Genomic DNA, 17,602 nt, shown 5'->3' on the forward strand with positions numbered 1-17,602 from the left:
GCAATAAAAAACACAGGGTGACTATGATGAGGGTTGGGTGGGTATTATAGGATGGAAGGGGAGATTGTTGGAGGTAAAGAATTTGACAGAGTATTGGATAGTCATCCAAATAGATGTTGAATGATGAGCAGAAGTAGAGATGGAAAGGAAGACAATGAGCCATGAGCTAGTATTAATTGAGGAAGGAATGATCCATCAAAAGGTCCATAGATAACAGTCCATTAGGGGACATGGCTAGGGTACTTAAAAGAGAGTTTGAAGTAAGGATACTGCCCATTGTTTGATTCCATATAGATATTTTAACATTGTAATTTTAAAGTATCTTAATCTGTTCAGGAAGTGTTGAGTGCTAGTGGAATTTTTTTTTTGAATTTTATTTATTTATTTATTTATTTGGGAGAGAGAGCACAAGCAGGGGGATGGGGCAGAGAGAGAGGGAGAAGCGGACTCCCCGCTGAGCAGGGAGCCAAATGCGGGGCTCAATCCTAGCACCCTGGGATCATGACCTGAGCCGAAGGCAGACGCCCCAGTGCCAGTGGAATTAAAGAAAATATTATCTTCCTTCCGTGATTTATGTTTGTAAATTACTAGTCTATACACACGCATGTACACAGTCAAAACTTCTTTTCTTTTTGAACAAAGAGTGCACTAACTTAAGCCTATTCCGAAGTTTATACTGCTAAAACAAACCTGTAACTCCGGCGAGGTTCCAAAATGAAATCAGTAAGATTGTGTGTGTGAAATCGGTAAGATTTTATTTCTCTAATTTAATTGGCCCAGCGCAAGGTAGAGTAGGTAGTAGGTACAAGTAATTTATGCTTTTGAACCGGAGAACATCTGTTCTTTCCGGGCAAGAATACCGGCAGGCAGCTCTTGGGGGTAATCAAGAAAGAAAAGGGTCCTCTAACATCTCTCCCCAGGAGCTGATAGGGCCTTGGCTATCAGGGAAAATTGCTCTGGCAAACCCATTCAAATTTCTCACAGCAAATCACAGTGGCCTACAGCCAACTCCTTTTCCGCTCATTGGCCAACTGGAAACTTCAGCGCCCCCCAGGCCTCCCTCCTCTCATCCGGAAGCCAATCGGAAAGATTAGCGCTCCGTAACTTAGTGTCATCAAGTACCGTACTTGCAATTGGCTATTGGAGCTACCGATCGAGAAGTAGGCGGGGCCATGACAGCTGGCCTATATAAGAGGAGGACAAAGGCGGCGCGCCGCCTGTGTCATCCGCCATCTTGTGTGAAGCAAGGTGGCCTCCACGTTCCCTGAGCGTCTTCTCCGGTTCTGCCTCGACCGCCCCTTGATCACAGACATGTCTCGGGACCGGTTCCGGAGCCGTGGCGGTGGCGGTGGCGGCTTCCACCGGCGCGGAGGAGGCGGTGGCCGCGGCGGCCTCCACGACTTCCGCTCCCCGCCACCCGGCATGGGCCTCAATCAGAACCGCGGACCCATGGGTCCCGGCCCGGGCCAGGGTGGCCCCAAGCCCCCGATCCCGCCACCGCCTCCCCACCAGCAACAGCAGCAGCCACCGCCGCAGCAGCCGCCACCACAGCAGCCGCCGCCGCCGCTTCAGCCGCCACCACATCAGCCGCCGCATCAGCAGCCTCCGCCGCCACAGGACTCGTCCAAGCCCGTCGTTCCTCAGGGACCCGGCCCGGCTCCCGGAGTGGGCAGCGCTCCGCCGGCCTCCGGCTCGGCACCGCCTGCTACTCCTCCGACCTCCGGCGCCCCTACGGGGCCTGGCCCCACCCCGACCCCGCCGCCCGCTGTCACCTCGGCGCCCCCCGGGGCGCCCCCGCCGGCGCCGCCGAGCAGCGGGGTCCCCACCACCCCGCCTCAGGCCGGGGGCCCGCCACCTCCCCCCGCAGGGGGCCCGGGTCCCGGGCCTAAGCAGGGCCCAGGACCCGGAGGCCCGAAAGGCGGCAAAATGCCAGGCGGGCCGAAGCCCGGCGGCGGCCCGGGCCTAAGCACTCCTGGCGGCCACCCCAAGCCGCCGCACCGAGGCGGCGGGGAGCCCCGCGGAGGCCGGCAGCACCACCCGCCCTACCACCAGCAGCACCACCAGGGGCCCCCACCCGGCGGGCCCGGCGGCCGCAGCGAGGAGAAGATCTCCGACTCAGAGGTGAGTGTCTCCCGGAGCTACGCGTCGGTTTCCCTAAGATGGCGGCGGCCCCCTCCTCCTTCCTTTCCCAGCCTCCATTTTGTCGGAGACCGGAAAAGGCGCGTGCGCGCGGGCCGTGGAGGGCGGGGCCGCTGCCGGAGCGAGGGGCAGGCGGCGTGGGTCCGCTAGCTGGCCGCGGGCTGGGCTCCGGCCTGGCGGAGGACCGAGGGAGGGTGGCCTGAGGAGGCAGCGATGAGAAGCTGTGCTGGGCCCTGTTAAAGCTAGCGGATCTTGGGAACCAGAGTAGAGCGTGAATTGTAGGGTTGGAGAGGTCGGGGGAGTTCCGGCCTTAAAGCGCAGGCACAGGTCGTGCGGGTGACAGCAGGTTTTTGATCACTTTTTTTTTAAAGATTTTATTTATTTGACAGAGAGAGACACAGCGAGAGAGGGAACACAAGCAGGGGGAGCGGGGGAGGGAGAAGCAGGCTTCCCGCGGAGCAGGGAGCCTGATGTGGGGCTCGATCCCAGGGCCCTGGGATCATGACCTGAGCCGTAGGCAGACGCTTAACGACTGAGCCACCCAGGCGCCCCTCTTTTTTCATTTAATACTTGATCACCATTTCAACTTAATGTCTGCTACGATTTAGGTTTGTCAGGGACACTCAACATAGACAGCTGATGAGGTTGCTTGTGTTGAGTCGAGTCTAGAGAGGGCTGTAGGTCTATTCTCGAGTGTTCTGGATGGTTTGGGCTGTTTGATGTTTGGATGGTTACTAAGTTGGAAATACGGCAAATACAGAATCTTGACTTTAAATGGAACAGAAGAGCAACCCGATTGGTGGTATTAACCCAGTCTGGGAACAGCGAACACTGTTAAACTGGATTTTTCTACTTGCTAAGGTCTCTGGTTTCTGAAAATTTCCTTCCTTTTTCATTAGGGGTTTAAAGCCAACTTGTCTCTCTTGAGGAGGCCCGGAGAGAAAACTTACACTCAGCGTTGTCGGTTGTTTGTTGGGAATCTACCTGCTGATATCACAGAGGATGAATTCAAAAGACTATTTGCTAAATATGGAGAACCAGGAGAAGTTTTTATCAATAAAGGCAAAGGATTTGGGTTTATTAAACTTGTGAGTTTTTTTTTTTAATGTGGATTTAGAGGGTTTTTTCCTTGTTTTTCACTATTACAAACTCTAGTGTTCAAACCAACAGCAATAAGTTGGTCTTTAAAATTTTCACCATTTTTACAAAAAAGATGCCATGTTGTGAATAATTGATACTAAGAAAAGAGAGGAGTGGGTGGGTAAGACCTTTACCTACCCTGGGTGGTGTCAGGGAGGGCTGCCTGAAGATACTTGAACTGAGCTGGAGGAAGAAAGGGAGTGGGAGTTAGGCTTTTGACAGTTTTAGAGTGGGCACTAACCAGCGTTGAGCTTATATTAACATGTGTGTGTCTGATACTTTCAGGAATCTAGGGCATTGGCTGAAATTGCCAAAGCTGAACTTGATGATACACCCATGAGAGGTAGACAGCTTCGGGTTCGCTTTGCCACACATGCTGCTGCCCTCTCCGTTCGAAATCTTTCACCTTATGTTTCCAATGAACTGTTGGAAGAAGCCTTTAGCCAATTTGGTCCTATTGAAAGGGCTGTTGTAATTGTGGATGATCGTGGAAGATCTACAGGGAAAGGCATTGTGGAATTTGCTTCTAAACCAGCAGCAAGAAAAGCCTTTGAAAGATGCAGCGAAGGTGTTTTCTTACTGACAACGTAAGTTCATATGCTTATCCTACTTTTTCTTTATTAATTTGGATGAAGAAGTTGGGATAAAACCGAAACCAGTTAAGATGGAACCATTTTTGTTATTAGAACTCCTCGTCCAGTCATTGTGGAACCACTTGAACAATTAGATGATGAAGATGGCCTTCCTGAAAAACTTGCACAGAAGAATCCAATGTATCAAAAGTAAGATTGATTTAATCTAAGCATTTTTTTTTTTCAAAGATTTTATTTGACAAGACACAGCGAGAGAGGGAACACAAGCAGAGGGAGTGGGAGAGGGAGAGGGAGAAGCAGGCTTCCCGTGGAGCAGGGAGCCTGATGCAGGGCTCGATCCTCGGACACCGGGATCATGACCTGAGCCGAAGGCAGACGCTTAACCCACTGAGCTACCCAGGCCCCCCTAATCTAATAAGCCTTTTTTAATTGTAAATGAGAACTTATAATAATTTTTCAATTTTGTTTAGAGAATGCAAAAATCTTTGAAATGCATGTGCTTGAGAGAAATCTAAGGCTCAGGAAGTTTAGGGGTTTTGAAGTAGAGATACTCAAATGCTTAATGTTTGTTGCTGAGATAGGTACATTTTATATGTAGTTTTGTCCTTAAAAACAACGGTGTGATGAATAGGTATCTTTTTAAAGATTGAAAAAAAATATTCCTTGAATAGGAATTTGGTTAGAGGAAATAAAATTAGGAAATGGGGACGGTAGGATTTATCTCCAGTGCCCTATATTCTCTATTACTGCATCATTCTGGGACCTATTATTTTTATATTTTTCATTATTTTGTAAAGATTTATTTATTAGAGAGCACGGGCGAGTGCGCGTGGGGTGTGGAGGGAGAGAATCTCAAGTAGACTCCCTGCCAAGGCGGGGCTCAATCATGACCTGAGCCAAAATCAAGAGTCAGACTGACTGAGCCACCCAGGCACACCTGGAACATGTCATTTTTGATGTAGGGCTATTTTACATGAACCAAGGGGGCCTATACCTTTTGGCATTTCTTACATGTGATAGGCCAGGTGGGACATCTGTGTTTTTAGGGCAACCAGGTAGTATTTGTTGTGTGTCCCCAAATTGGTTCATGTTTAAATATTGTCAGGGAGAGAGAAACGCCTCCTCGTTTTGCCCAACATGGCACATTTGAGTATGAATATTCTCAGCGATGGAAATCCCTGGATGAAATGGAAAAACAGCAAAGGGAACAAGTTGAAAAAAACATGAAAGATGCAAAAGACAAATTGGAAAGTGAAATGGAAGATGCCTATCATGAGCATCAGGCAAATCTTTTGCGTCAAGGTAAAAGACCCGCTTGTGTAAATTTCCCTGATAGGATCAGTTGCTTTTTGAATTTTTTAGAACCCCATTAATGTGAATTCAAAACAATTTTCTAATGTTCAGATCTGATGAGACGCCAGGAAGAATTAAGACGCATGGAAGAACTTCACAATCAAGAAATGCAGAAACGTAAAGAGATGCAACTAAGGTAAAATTTTTGTTAAGCTAATTAGCCTTTGCTTCTGGGTTAACATTTAGAGGAAAAGATAGACCTAAATTTTGCAGGTGAGTGTGATGGAGTACAGAGAGGTTAAATACTACTGTGTCAGTGTTGGTTTAACACAAAGTTGGAGTGTAAGGTTTTGATTAATGACGCCTGTTTTTGTTGCCAGAATGCTTCTAAGTCTATTCTGTGCTCTCTCCAGACCTTCATGTGTGTTTGCTGTAACCTAGACTTGTAAAGTTATGAGGCAAACTACTAGCTTTCTTCAAATTGGCTTCTAAAAGATATGGATGGCACTTTAGTTTATATGATTGATGAATATTTCTAGGCAAGAAGAAGAACGACGTAGAAGGGAAGAAGAGATGATGATTCGTCAGCGTGAAATGGAAGAGCAAATGAGACGCCAAAGAGAGGAAAGTTATAGCCGGATGGGCTACATGGATCCAGTAAGTAAAATTCTTTTGAAATGTAATTGGAGTTGTCTACAAAACTTGTAGGTACTAAAATGAAATTTTACTCAAATAATGACCTTTCACTTCACTGCTGTTCTTTTTACAAGTGTGTCATTATCATGATTAATACGCTTTGTTTTATTTTCTTGGCTGGGCCTAAAGATTTCATTAGTTGGGAAGAAGCTTTACGGGTTTTCTGATAACTGAGTCTCAACAATTGGTTTTAGAATATTGGTTCTAAATGTAGTCTTAACCTTTTTTTAAGTTTTGGAAATTTCTGTCTTCTCAAGAATTCTTAGTAGAGGTATAGTACAGGTGTATGAAAGGGTTTTTTTTCTTGCAGAGAGAAAGGGACATGAGAATGGGTGGTGGAGGAGCAATGAACATGGGAGGTAAGCATGAAGATCAAATTAGCAATACCATTAGAGAGCAATGTTCTGGTTGAGTTGTAACCAGCATTTTTGTTTCCTAGATCCCTATGGTTCAGGAGGCCAGAAATTTCCACCTCTAGGTGGTGGTGGTGGCATAGGTTATGAAGCTAATCCTGGAGTCCCACCAGCAACCATGAGTGGTTCCATGATGGGAAGCGACATGGTAATGTATCCTGTGTGACGTAGTACAAAGGAAATTCTCATTTTTCACAACTTACGTGTGTGTGTTTTGTTTTTTGTTTTTGTTTTTGTTTTTTTAAGTAGGTAACTGGACCTCTTTTTAGTTCCCTTATCATGTAAATCATAATATTGAGGAATACTTTGGCAACATAGAAGAACTCAGTGTGCGGTAACCTAAACAGAAACGGTTGCCAACAAGAAGTCAATGCTGTCAGTAGTATGTTGGAGTTCTCTTTGGCAATAAGTAGACATAGGTGCTTTCCATTATATTGCTTGTGTACTTTTGCACTCTAGCACATGGCAAATCCAAATTCTAAATGTTAGATGATGTACCTGATTATTCTACATACAAGTACGAGTAATCAAATGGCAAACTGTCATTCATTAAGCTGATATTTGCCATAAGTATGAATCAGACTTGTAGTTTATAGTTTTAGGCATGTTTTAGTGATGTGTAGGACTTTGACCTATATTTGGTGTGGTTTCTACCCATGAAAAGGGAGTTGTTTACTGTTTTGACTCGTCGTTTCCCACTTGTTGGGCCTGTCAATAGGTGCACCTTCTAAAATAAACTGACATCTCTATTTTGCTACAGGATAGCAAAAATGAGTGACAATTTTAAGCATACTAGTTGTGTGCATTTGATCTGAACCTTCTTGATGCTTTCATATTTTAACTGTACAGGTAGACTATCAGGATGCTTTAAAACCACCAAGTGGATTGGTCTGAGTGGCTGTGTTAGGGCTTTACAAATCCGTAGGAAAATTGAATATTGGATTAAGAGGTGGGTTTAGAGAAGAGTGCATTTTCACAACTGAACTAAATCTGCAGGCTTTTGGCAAAGGAGGGAAGCTGCAGCACGTAGCCCGTTAGATTCATTTTACATATAGGAGTATAAGAATTTAGTATGGGGCCTCATCTATTTAAAATCTACTTAAGGTTTTTTGAGAATTAGAATCATAAATAGCTGGTTGGGTTAAAACATAGTGTTACTAGCTTTCTTTAAATTGAATTTTAAAAATACTGTGGGTAACATTTTGGTTTATGTGCTTTCTAAAAGGTAGATTGTAGGTCTGTATCAAATTTATAAAATCTAATTTGACGTGATGTTCCCACAATTAAGGTTCTTTATATAAAGTCCCATGTAACAGGTAGGGTTCTAAGATGTTGTAATAACATAATCGTGAAACCCCAAAATTGTCTTAGAGCTTTTGCGATATACAGCATAATGCGCTAAAACCCTGAGATTTTTAGGATTTTGAGAAATAGTTTAAAGGATTGAGATTTAGTTTTTTAAGTAGCTCTGTAGTATTTAGTAGGAAACATGTTGGAACTATGTATAGGAACAGTTAAACCCTGATGCATTTCCCCCCCATTTTTGGAGTGATGCTCTCAGTAACTTACTTTGAGTGGAATTTGAAAGATAGTTGAGGCTTCTGTGCTTTGCAAATCTATAGGGTTTTTCTGTTGGGGGAATATAGGTTTCTCAGATTAGAAGTACTTAAAACTAGGTGGAATAGTGAAATCCTGCTTTATTGCAGTTACCGAAGCTTGGTGTTTAGGCTGTTTGGGAGATAGCCAAAACATGGAATCATAGCTAACCAGTGGACTCTCAAAGACCCGGAGGAAAAGCTGGGCCGGTGTGGGGGTGGGCTGTATATTCAGTCAATTTGCAACAGTATTGGCTACTACTGTGAACATAATTGTCTCTGGTTATATAGTGATGGTTCTGAAGGTCGTATACCTGTGAGAATATGGCAACACTTTTTTAATGAAGTTACTGTGCCGGTTAAGTGACTAAATCTGCTAGTCTTTTATGCTTTTTCTTTTTGTAGTCTGGTAGCATTTTATTAAAACTTTGAACCTTTTAAGGTTTCTGCAACTTAGCAGATGTGTCTTAAGATCTTGAAAAGCACAAGGTTTCTTATGCAGCTCATGCCACTAACTGGTGAGTAGGTCTTTGTCACTTCATTGAGTGCATTGAATCTGTCTGGTTGGGCTTGTTAGGCTTACTTGGAAATTAAATTTCCTGTTCAGACTTTGAAAGTGAGAAGTTTGCAAGCTTTTCCAGTGGGTTAATCTGATGTGAAATTTCTTAAAACTCATTTTGGAATGGGTTTTCACATCTGCACTAATTCTTAAATTTTTTAGCACTACAGGGAAGACCTATTCTTTGAAACAGGTGTATGAGAATGGCTCAAGTGGGAACATACCACAAGGCATGTATTATCGTAAACTAATTTTCAAATTACCCTTTTTTCCTTTCTATGTTCCCGGTACCTGTGGATCGACTCATTGGTGATTGTATCGACGAACGTTGACTACGGAACCTTCTAAAATAATTACTTAACACACATGGACATCAACTACATATAATGAACTGTTAATTACTGTTCCAATAGCGTACTGAGCGCTTTGGGCAGGGAGGTGCGGGACCTGTGGGTGGACAGGGTCCTAGAGGAATGGGGCCTGGAACTCCAGCAGGATATGGTAGAGGGAGAGAAGAGTACGAAGGCCCAAACAAAAAGCCCCGATTTTAGATGTGATATTTAGGTTTTCATTCCAGTTTGTTTTTGTCTTTTCTTGTTTAGATACCAATCTTTTAAATTCTTGCATTTTAGTAAGAAAGCTACCTTTTTATGGATGTTAGCAGTTTATTGACCTAATATTTGTAAATGGTCTGTTTGGGCAGGTAAAATTATGTAATGCAGTGTTTCAAACAGGGGAATTTTTTTCCTTTTTATTTCCTTTTTTTTTTTTTTAACTGTATAATGTCCCTCAAGTTATGGCAGTGTACCTTGTGCCACTGAATTTCCAAAGTGTACCAATTTTTTTTTTACTGTGCTTCAAATAAATAGAAAAAATAGTTATAATATTGATCTTCAACTTTGCCATTCATGCTTCTATGCACATTAGGCTAGGTATTCCACTTTGAAAGCATGAGCGTGTCTAGGCCTTCGAATGGCACATGCCATTTCTGGGAAATGTATCTGTAGGCTAAGTATTGCTTTCTACAAATAAGTACCCCCTTGTTTTAAAAAGAAGAAATGCATATTGAAGTAGTTTCATGATTTGATTTGTTTGGCATTATAGGAAGCAAGCTGGTGCTAAGTATTTTTAAATGGTTATGTAAGCAAGCTGAACTGTAAATCTTCCTTCAGGAATGTGTATTAAGATTATGGAATGGGTGAAAGACTATTGGTAGGGGGAGAAAGTGGGTATGACTAAATGGATCTTTATGGCCCTATGATCTATCCTTTCCTTGAAAGTTTCTGAAGAAAAAGTGGAAAGCTCATTCTGTTGCATTCCTCCATTCTTGTTTTTAAAAGAACAAGTCCCAAGCCCTACAAATGGCTTGTATTGAACTTTCACATTTGAATTAAAGATTGTTAAACATGAAGCCTTTTCATGTATTACTTCAAGCGATTTATGAAGATGGGGTTTAGTTTGAAAAATGCAACTCGAAAGTAAGAAGCGTAGTAACCATAAAGTAGGTTTAGCTATGTATGCATTTGTACTCTGTAACTTTTATATCTCCTTGTGCTACTGCTGGTGGGCAAAATCTGTAGGACTATAAAAATCTACTTGTTCTCTTGTCTAAGTAAACTAGTGGTGACTGTTAATGACAAATAGGGTTGCAGATAACGATTCTTACTGTAAAATATTTGTTAACTTGTGTTTCCATAGTTTACTTTCGATGTAGCACTAAATCTGGAGAGAGTTGCTTATGCTACACAGTACAAATAGCCCTTCCTCCCACCATAAAGTGTTGGAGTGTTTCGATGGTGTTGTCAGTTGATTGTCAACTTCATTGAATCTCCTTCCATTAGGATAAGACATTTTGACTTAATATTAAAGTAGATTTAGTTACTGTTGTCTGTTAGTACAACGGGAACCTGTTTTCCCAGTGCATATATGTTAGCAGAGGAACAACTTCCTAAAATTAGGTAAAGTAATTGAACGGTTTGGCTTTGTTCTTAGTTATGTTTCCATTCAAATTTGTACATTACAGAACTCTTACTATGGAATGTGTCTTCCTCCTTTTCACCTCTGTTCTTGGTGCTAATTGGCAAAAGTAAAATTCTAAATCAAATCTTGGTTAAAATGCTGAAGTTTAGTATTGTGCCTGAGTACAAAGGGAAACCTATTGTTGAAACAATTGAGCACTTTCTGCATAGGAAACTGGATAATACTAAAAGTAAAACACTAGTGGAGTATAAAGGCATGTCACCCAGTTATGGTGGTGTGACTGACAGGTACATGGTGTGCTAATTAAGGAAGAGAATCTCCTTAGAAAATGCTCATTATTTCTTCACCAAGACACTTGGAAATCGGTAGTAGTTCTACCATAATTCTATCAATGAGGAAGTTTTGTCCTAAGTCATCAACTGGTGATATGTATGAGGTTTTCTGTATGGAAACAAGGGTCTGGATTTGAAAGGAATCCATTACAAGTTGATTGAATTGTATGGTAGGGACTCCACTAATCATAAAATAAGGGGTGTTCATGGGACACCCACAGAGGGTGAACTTGAATGTGTGTGGGCGGGGGCTGGTGGGGAAGTGGGAAAATCTGCCTATAAAATTAATGTTTCAGTTTATTTTTCAGATTACATGCCTTTCTTTATAAGGGATGCTGGCACAGACCCCTAAAATAAGCTTTTGTTAGTACTGTACCTTTGAAGAGTGGTGAAGGATGCTAATGGATAATCTCCTGAAAGTTGTGGCTTTGATAGCCTTACTGTGGGCTGTAGAATTGCTAAACATTGTTTAGCAGATAATGTTGCTTAGTTTCAACTAAGTTTTGCCTTTCATCACTGAAACAGCAGCGTACCAAGGGTTGTAAGATACTCAAATAGACTTTCAATAAGTCTTGCAATGCATATGATAGTTTTTAGACTAATGTGAATTTAAATCATCTTAAAAAGGAATTTCCTAAAAGCTGATAATGAAATGTGGGGTGGGAAAGGGAATGTAGTACTTTTGAAGTATTTTAGCCATTTTTCTCATTTAAAGAAACCACCTGCCCCCATTTCCTCTTCTCCACTTTCTCTCATAATTTTAAGAGGAACACTGATCCGTTTTAAGCTTATTACTCCTAATCTTTAAAAACTGCGTTCTCTAAGAGACCCTAGTGTATTTAATTAGGTACCTTATAAGATTAACCCGATGGCTCACATTCAGTGAAACCATAATCCTCTTGGCTTAGAACACTAATTAAACTCCTAAAGAAGTACTATAAACCCCACCACTCTTTATGTATAGATATATCACTAATATAAACAGATAATAATTTGGGAAATTGTAACGTTACGCCTGTGCAATTTTTTATGAGTGGCATATTATGGCAGACAAAAATTTAGATACTTGGCTTTTCTTGGGCAAGCCACTATGTTGTGGCGGAATGTTTTCTGGTGTTCTTGGACTGCAATTGTGCACTATTAAAGTAGTGGCCTGCTACATAACTGCATTTAGCCAGCATTTCTGCAGTGCGTAACTGTGAGGAACGTAGTACCGCAAATGGCAATGGACATTAGGACCCGGATGTAGTATTCCTGCTTGCTCCAAGATTCTCATTGCCGACTGCATACAGGTAGGTAACAAGCAATATAATCTAACTTGGTGACTTGCTATGTACTTTTATTCCGTGGGCATTCTGACATCACACTTCTGACAATGAAATTACAGTGCAGCACCTGACACTTGTATGGTAAAGCTAGTTCCTATCAAAACTGCGTGGGTTTGGGTTTAGAGCTGTAATTTGTCAGGCAGAATTCAGTGCTGTTGCAGTTCTCAGATAAAAAGTGCAAACTTGATTCTTTGGTATGTCTGATTCAGTTGCGTGGTTTCCTTTAGTTGCATTGTAACTGAAGAGAACCTGGAGCACGTCAGTGGTGTGGGGGAGAGGGAGTCAAACCATACTTGGGAAGTAGAGCGCTTTTAGCATCTTCACACGGACTGTATAGCATGCGATACTGAGTCTCTGTTGGAGCAAACTGACCTGCTCATAGGTCAGCAATATCGAATTCAGAATGCAATCTTGGTAATTATTCTGCAAGTTGAGTGAATTAAGACTAAAAGTACAGTTTTTTTGGTAATGTGATTTAAATTTTTTTTTTTAAATGGGCTTCATGGGAATACCTTTGTTACTAACGTGGGCTTAGGCGGGAATCTAATGTGTATAGTACAAGTTACGTGACTTGTCTAAATATGTCTATGCTCTAAACCTGGGGGAAAGTGGTGTGGCATGTTGACTTGCCTGCAGTTGCAGACATGTTGGGAATTGTTTCCCAATCCTAAGACTTCGTCGTATTCTGTAGGATAACTGCAAATGTTCAGAGTAGCTTTTCGAATTTGGTTCCCTTATTAGCTTTAGGGATGTGATGTTATATAATCCAAAATGTTCACAAAAAAAAAAAAAAATCTTCAGAATCACCTTCTTTTGTTACTTAGGACTTAAGCTTTGTAAGCTTTGCATCGACTGTTGTTCCAGACCTCAATTCAACTTAACTTTGGTCTCCCGAGCTGGTTTTTAGCTAGCATGCATGAGAAACAGCTTTCATGTATAATGCTTTCTGCTCTGTAACTGGAAAGTTCGGTTTACTTTGCATAAATGCTGGTGAAAACTCTTCATGACTATGAGAATTTTCTTCCATTGTATCAAGAAAAATGGCTTGCTCTTTGGCAAGCAATTCACAAGGTGGGGACAAATTGGTACTTTAATAATGTAGTCTGTTCAAGCAAATACCTTGACTCTCCTGTTAGGTAAAAAAGCAAATGGTGACTAGTTCAGCTCTATATTAATAATACAATGCAGTGCAAACATAATGCTCAGTATTAGTGACAAGAGAATGTCGCTAAATTGACATACAACCCTGATGGGGTTTTCCTGTGGCATAATTCATTAAATCGGTGGCCATTGCTTGCTACCGTGATTTAGTGATTCGAGTGCTTAGAAATAAAAGCTCAGTTTTATTTCTTAACAGCCAATAACAATTTTGAGAGAATGTACTTGTTATATAATCTGTGGACTTGAGGAACATCACTGGGGAGGGGGGTTAATTTTGCTTCATTTCTGCTTATTTCAAGATGAATAGGTTTTTGCACTTTCAAATGAGAAACCTGTGACTTAAGTCGATTCTTACTAGTTTCGATTTGTATGTAGCTATAATTTGTGAATCTTAGTGTAGAGGATCTTAAAATCACTCACTCAAAAAGCTGGGAATAAATGGGTTGCAGTAACAACACTATACCGAGGTGCTTGCATTGTATTTCATAGTCTTTTCTTGTTACAAACCAAAATTATTCTTTTTAATGAGAATGGTCTAAGGTTCAGAGGTGTGATGCCAGAATGCGTTTTCGTACTGTTAGGCCCTTGGAACAGATACCGGTGCTTTCTGAAAGATGAAAGAAATGGAATGGGTGCTCTTCACACAAGGTTGCAAAACCTACAAAGAATGCATAATAGTCTCATTTTTCCCCAAGAAAAGAGATGCGTGTGACTAGTTTTGGACTTTTAACCTTAATGGGGGTTGCATGTCTCCTATTGTTAATCATTGTCAGCTGCAGTGACATGATCCACAGTCCTGCATTTACTGCCTTTCCCTTAATGATTTTGGACAGGTTTGAGAGAGCCAGGATGTTTGTTCTGGGCCTTTATTTGGTTTTGGCTTTTGCTGATAATGTTTCAGTGTTCTCTGTCAGCTAGTGCAGTTCTCAAATGGCTGCCTATTAGGGAAAGAATTCTGAGGATTTGACTGCTCCTAATCATCTGTCATTGCTGCTAGATAATGATTGGCAATTTTTAAGACTCAACTGTGGAAATCTCACAGTTGGTAAACCATCAACCATAAAAATGTTGCTTTTGAACACCAGTGCTGAAAAGATTTTATTTGGAGGGTGAAAAGGGGGCTGGTGGATGCAGGATAGGATAATCTGGAGAATGGGGGAGAATGCAAAACGATATAGTATCCCTTATGGATGGTACATGTGCAACAGGGAACTCTTTTTTTTATCCCCTTGGCAGTAACTGATAATCAGGGAGGAAGAAAAACCTGGAACTTGAATTAAGGCTGATCTTTCTGGTTTTTGTGCACTGTGGCCCTGCCAGGCATATATGGTGAAGGTGAATGTCTTCTCCCTCAGAAAAACTCAGGTTCCTTGCTGTCCCGAATAAGGCCTAGCTTCCCTGCCCTAACTGAAAACTCAGTGAGGACTTGGGAGGGAAAGAATGAGGCAAATGCAGAGGATTGCAGGATAACAACTGCATTGTTGTGTACTGTGGAATGGGGAGGGCACTCCTGGAGGACTCCTGCTGCAGGTGGTCAGTCCACCTGAGAACGGAAGACATACTTGAATGGGGAGCAGGGTATGTGCTTTTATATGAAAAGAGAGCTGATGTTAAAACTCATTTGGTAAGGTAAACGTTGTCACATACCTTCACATAAGGGATAGTATATTTTGGGTTGCAGTCAAACTTGATTGTGCTCAGACTGGTGAAAATAGATAGGCTTTTGTATTTTAAATAAGATACAGTTTTTATTTGAATTGAGCTGTCTACTTTATTACTTTACATAAGAATAATTTTAGATTTTTTCCCCCCCCATCAAGTTTCTTCCTGTTTTGTTTTTTTTTAATGCTGTAACTTGCCCCTAATCTTTGTCTCTGGAATTTTACTCTTTAAATTTTGAAGTTAACTAGCATTTTCAAACCTTTATACCCTTGTCTTTTATATTAACTTTCTCTTATTATTCTTTAGGTAAGAATGATTGATGTTGGCTGATACTGGAGTACACACGCAAGTAAGTTTCCTTAGAAGTCCTAACCTGTAGAAGACTTTTGAGTGTGATTGGTTGTAACGGTTAAGGAATGTGAGTTAGCTTTGTGGGGTGAAACGTGTTTGATTTTTAAGATGTTTACTTCTCCTAAGGTAATATCATAATATCCATGTGTTTTTGAAAACAACGTGTGGGGGCACCTGGGTGGCTCAGTCAGTTAAGCATCTGCCTACGGCTCAGGTCATGATCCTGGGGTCCTGGGATGAAGCCCCACATTGGGCTGTCTGCTTCTCCCTCTCCCTCTGCCCCTTACCCACTTGTGTTCTCTCGCACGCTCTCTCTCTCTCTCTCTCAAGTAAATAAAATCTAAGAAACCAAAAAACGTGGATGTGAGTTAGAAAGTGGGGACTATTTATTTTATTTATAAAAGTGTCAGACAATGGAAGAATTGACAAAAGGTACATGGTTGAAACTATGTTGTACACCTGAAACTAATAGAATATTGTATGTTATGTTTCAATTTTAAGAAAAGATACAGGATTATGTAAAGAAAACCGTCAAAGAAGGCTTGAATTAGTGGAGAAATGCCGCATTTTTAGAACTCTAAATTCCACTTTTGACCCATTCAGAATCTCCCTTAAGATTCTTTTACTTATCCAGCAAATAGTAGAGAACAGTCCAGTCATGGGTAGGAGGAAAAATCCCAAAAGTGTGTGTGAGGAAAATTTAGAAGAATGTAACCATGGTGTATTTACCAGGTTTTTTCTAAGCAATAAACAGAGCAAAACAAAAGAAAAAGACTGATTGGAACCCAGACCTGGGCCCCACAATGTGCCTCTTGTTGATGTGAGAATAAGATGTACACACTAAAAGTTAATAAAAATGTAATACGCTATACATGTTATTTTAATAAGATTATATTTTTAATGATAGGTGGATAAGCTCTTAGTCTCGAGATGACATCACACAACGTGAGCCAAGAAGGAAAGCCACAACTTGTTAGACTGAGGAAGTATCTTAAGTAAGTGGAATGTTTCTTACTCTGTAAACTGCCTTCAGAAGAACTCTTGGGTGTTACAAACATAACTACTTGTGTGTAAATATTTCATTTTAACTTATTCTATGTTAAAACTCCTGTGTAGGAAATACGATGTTTTTATAATACTTGAATATTTATATCCTTTTAACAGCCCTCTTGAGGTTGTAGACCTTGTTTTGTTGGTTTGACTCAAGCCTCAGAAAAACAGGGACTTTAGTTTTCTGTAGGAGTTTGTACGTCTGTTAACCTCTGTTCATAGAACTGTGCAAAAGAGGGTTTGGAAAATTGAAAGTTGCCTGTTTTTTAGCCAAATAGTTATATGATGGGGCCACCTAGAGTTAATGATGTCCTAGAAGGTTTGGCAGTCTTAAAGCGCACTTCAACTCTGCTGTTGAAGCCGGGAAAGCAGTCGTAGGCAGTATGTAAACAGATGGACAGGGCTGTGTGCCAGTAGTTTTTGTTACAAAAAGATAGTAGGTGGACAGTAGCTTCCTGTCCGTCCCCCCACCCCCATCTAATACAAATGGATAAATCAGTTAAAGGGCTGTCGTAATCATTTAAACAAGAGTAAGGTAGAAAAAGTAGAAATAGTGATAAGTAATTGACTAGATTTTAAACCTAGGGAAGGTGCCAGTTAATGGAGTGTCTTAAGAGATCTCCCTTCTCAGAGTGGTTGCTACTAAAGTTCCTAGTAAGTGGAAGAAGTAAACTTGAATCAACTAGCTGGTGACAAAGCCTAGTGGTAAAATCTGCATCTTAATCCTTAACTATATAGATCGTAAATACCGTTAATACCTCATTCCTTGATTAGTATTACTTTGGTGTCAGAAAGTTTACTTGGTTGGTGCTAAATGATAAGTGTTTGACAACTCTGATTCTTAACATCTTTTGGAGTAATTGTTTCTTTTAATTGGCAGGATGAGGTGAACTGTGTCCAGAAAACGAATGAGGAAGAGGGCAAAGAGGAATGAGCAGCCTAATTGTTGTTAATAAAGACATTTTTAAATCAGATTGTGCTTTTATTTGTTTTTGTTTTTAAGTAGGACTTTTTGTTTTCTGAAATTTTCCTTATATGTCATCACGTTGTTTTTAGGTGACATGGGCATAGAACATGATAATTCAGGACTCTTGGGGCTTTTTGGCAGAGCTACTTCAACGTTAATTAACTGATCAACCTGACGGCCCTTCCTAGGCCCTTGTTCTAACTAAACTGATTAAGCCGTCAGTATTTTTAAATTGCCTTTATTCTTTATAGGTTTTATTCCTAAAATCAGTATGTGACAAATAACAGCAATTAACTACATGCCCCTCCTTGATTGGGTTTCAGGCATAATACCATTTTGTATC

At 41.2% G+C, this 17,602-nt stretch overlaps 1 protein-coding gene across 3 annotated transcripts; it reads left to right on the top strand.

Annotated features, from left to right (window-relative positions):
* The first annotated feature begins 1,198 nt into the window (after window positions 1-1,198).
* On the top strand, window positions 1,199-17,266 carry SFPQ (splicing factor proline and glutamine rich). Of its 3 annotated transcripts, XM_036065316.2 has the most exons (13): window positions 1,199-2,121; window positions 3,039-3,227; window positions 3,565-3,866; window positions 3,966-4,061; window positions 4,978-5,174; window positions 5,277-5,361; window positions 5,705-5,822; window positions 6,172-6,220; window positions 6,301-6,422; window positions 8,842-12,032; window positions 15,198-15,240; window positions 16,150-16,237; window positions 17,173-17,266. In XM_036065316.2, the coding sequence occupies exons 1-10, from the start codon at window positions 1,312-1,314 to the stop codon at window positions 8,977-8,979; spliced, it is 2,106 nt and encodes a 701-aa protein (XP_035921209.1). In that variant the 5' UTR covers window positions 1,199-1,311; the 3' UTR covers window positions 8,980-12,032; window positions 15,198-15,240; window positions 16,150-16,237; window positions 17,173-17,266. The 3 variants fall into 3 exon arrangements, with proteins under 3 accessions (XP_035921209.1, XP_077929557.1, XP_035921211.1); XM_078073431.1 differs by having other exon boundaries at window positions 8,842-15,240; XM_036065318.2 differs by lacking the exon at window positions 8,842-12,032.
* The last annotated feature ends 336 nt before the right edge of the window (window positions 17,267-17,602 follow it).

Source organism: Halichoerus grypus, chromosome 5 (assembly GCF_964656455.1).
Source record: "Halichoerus grypus chromosome 5, mHalGry1.hap1.1, whole genome shotgun sequence".
In the NCBI taxonomy this organism is placed as follows: domain Eukaryota; kingdom Metazoa; phylum Chordata; class Mammalia; order Carnivora; family Phocidae; genus Halichoerus; species Halichoerus grypus.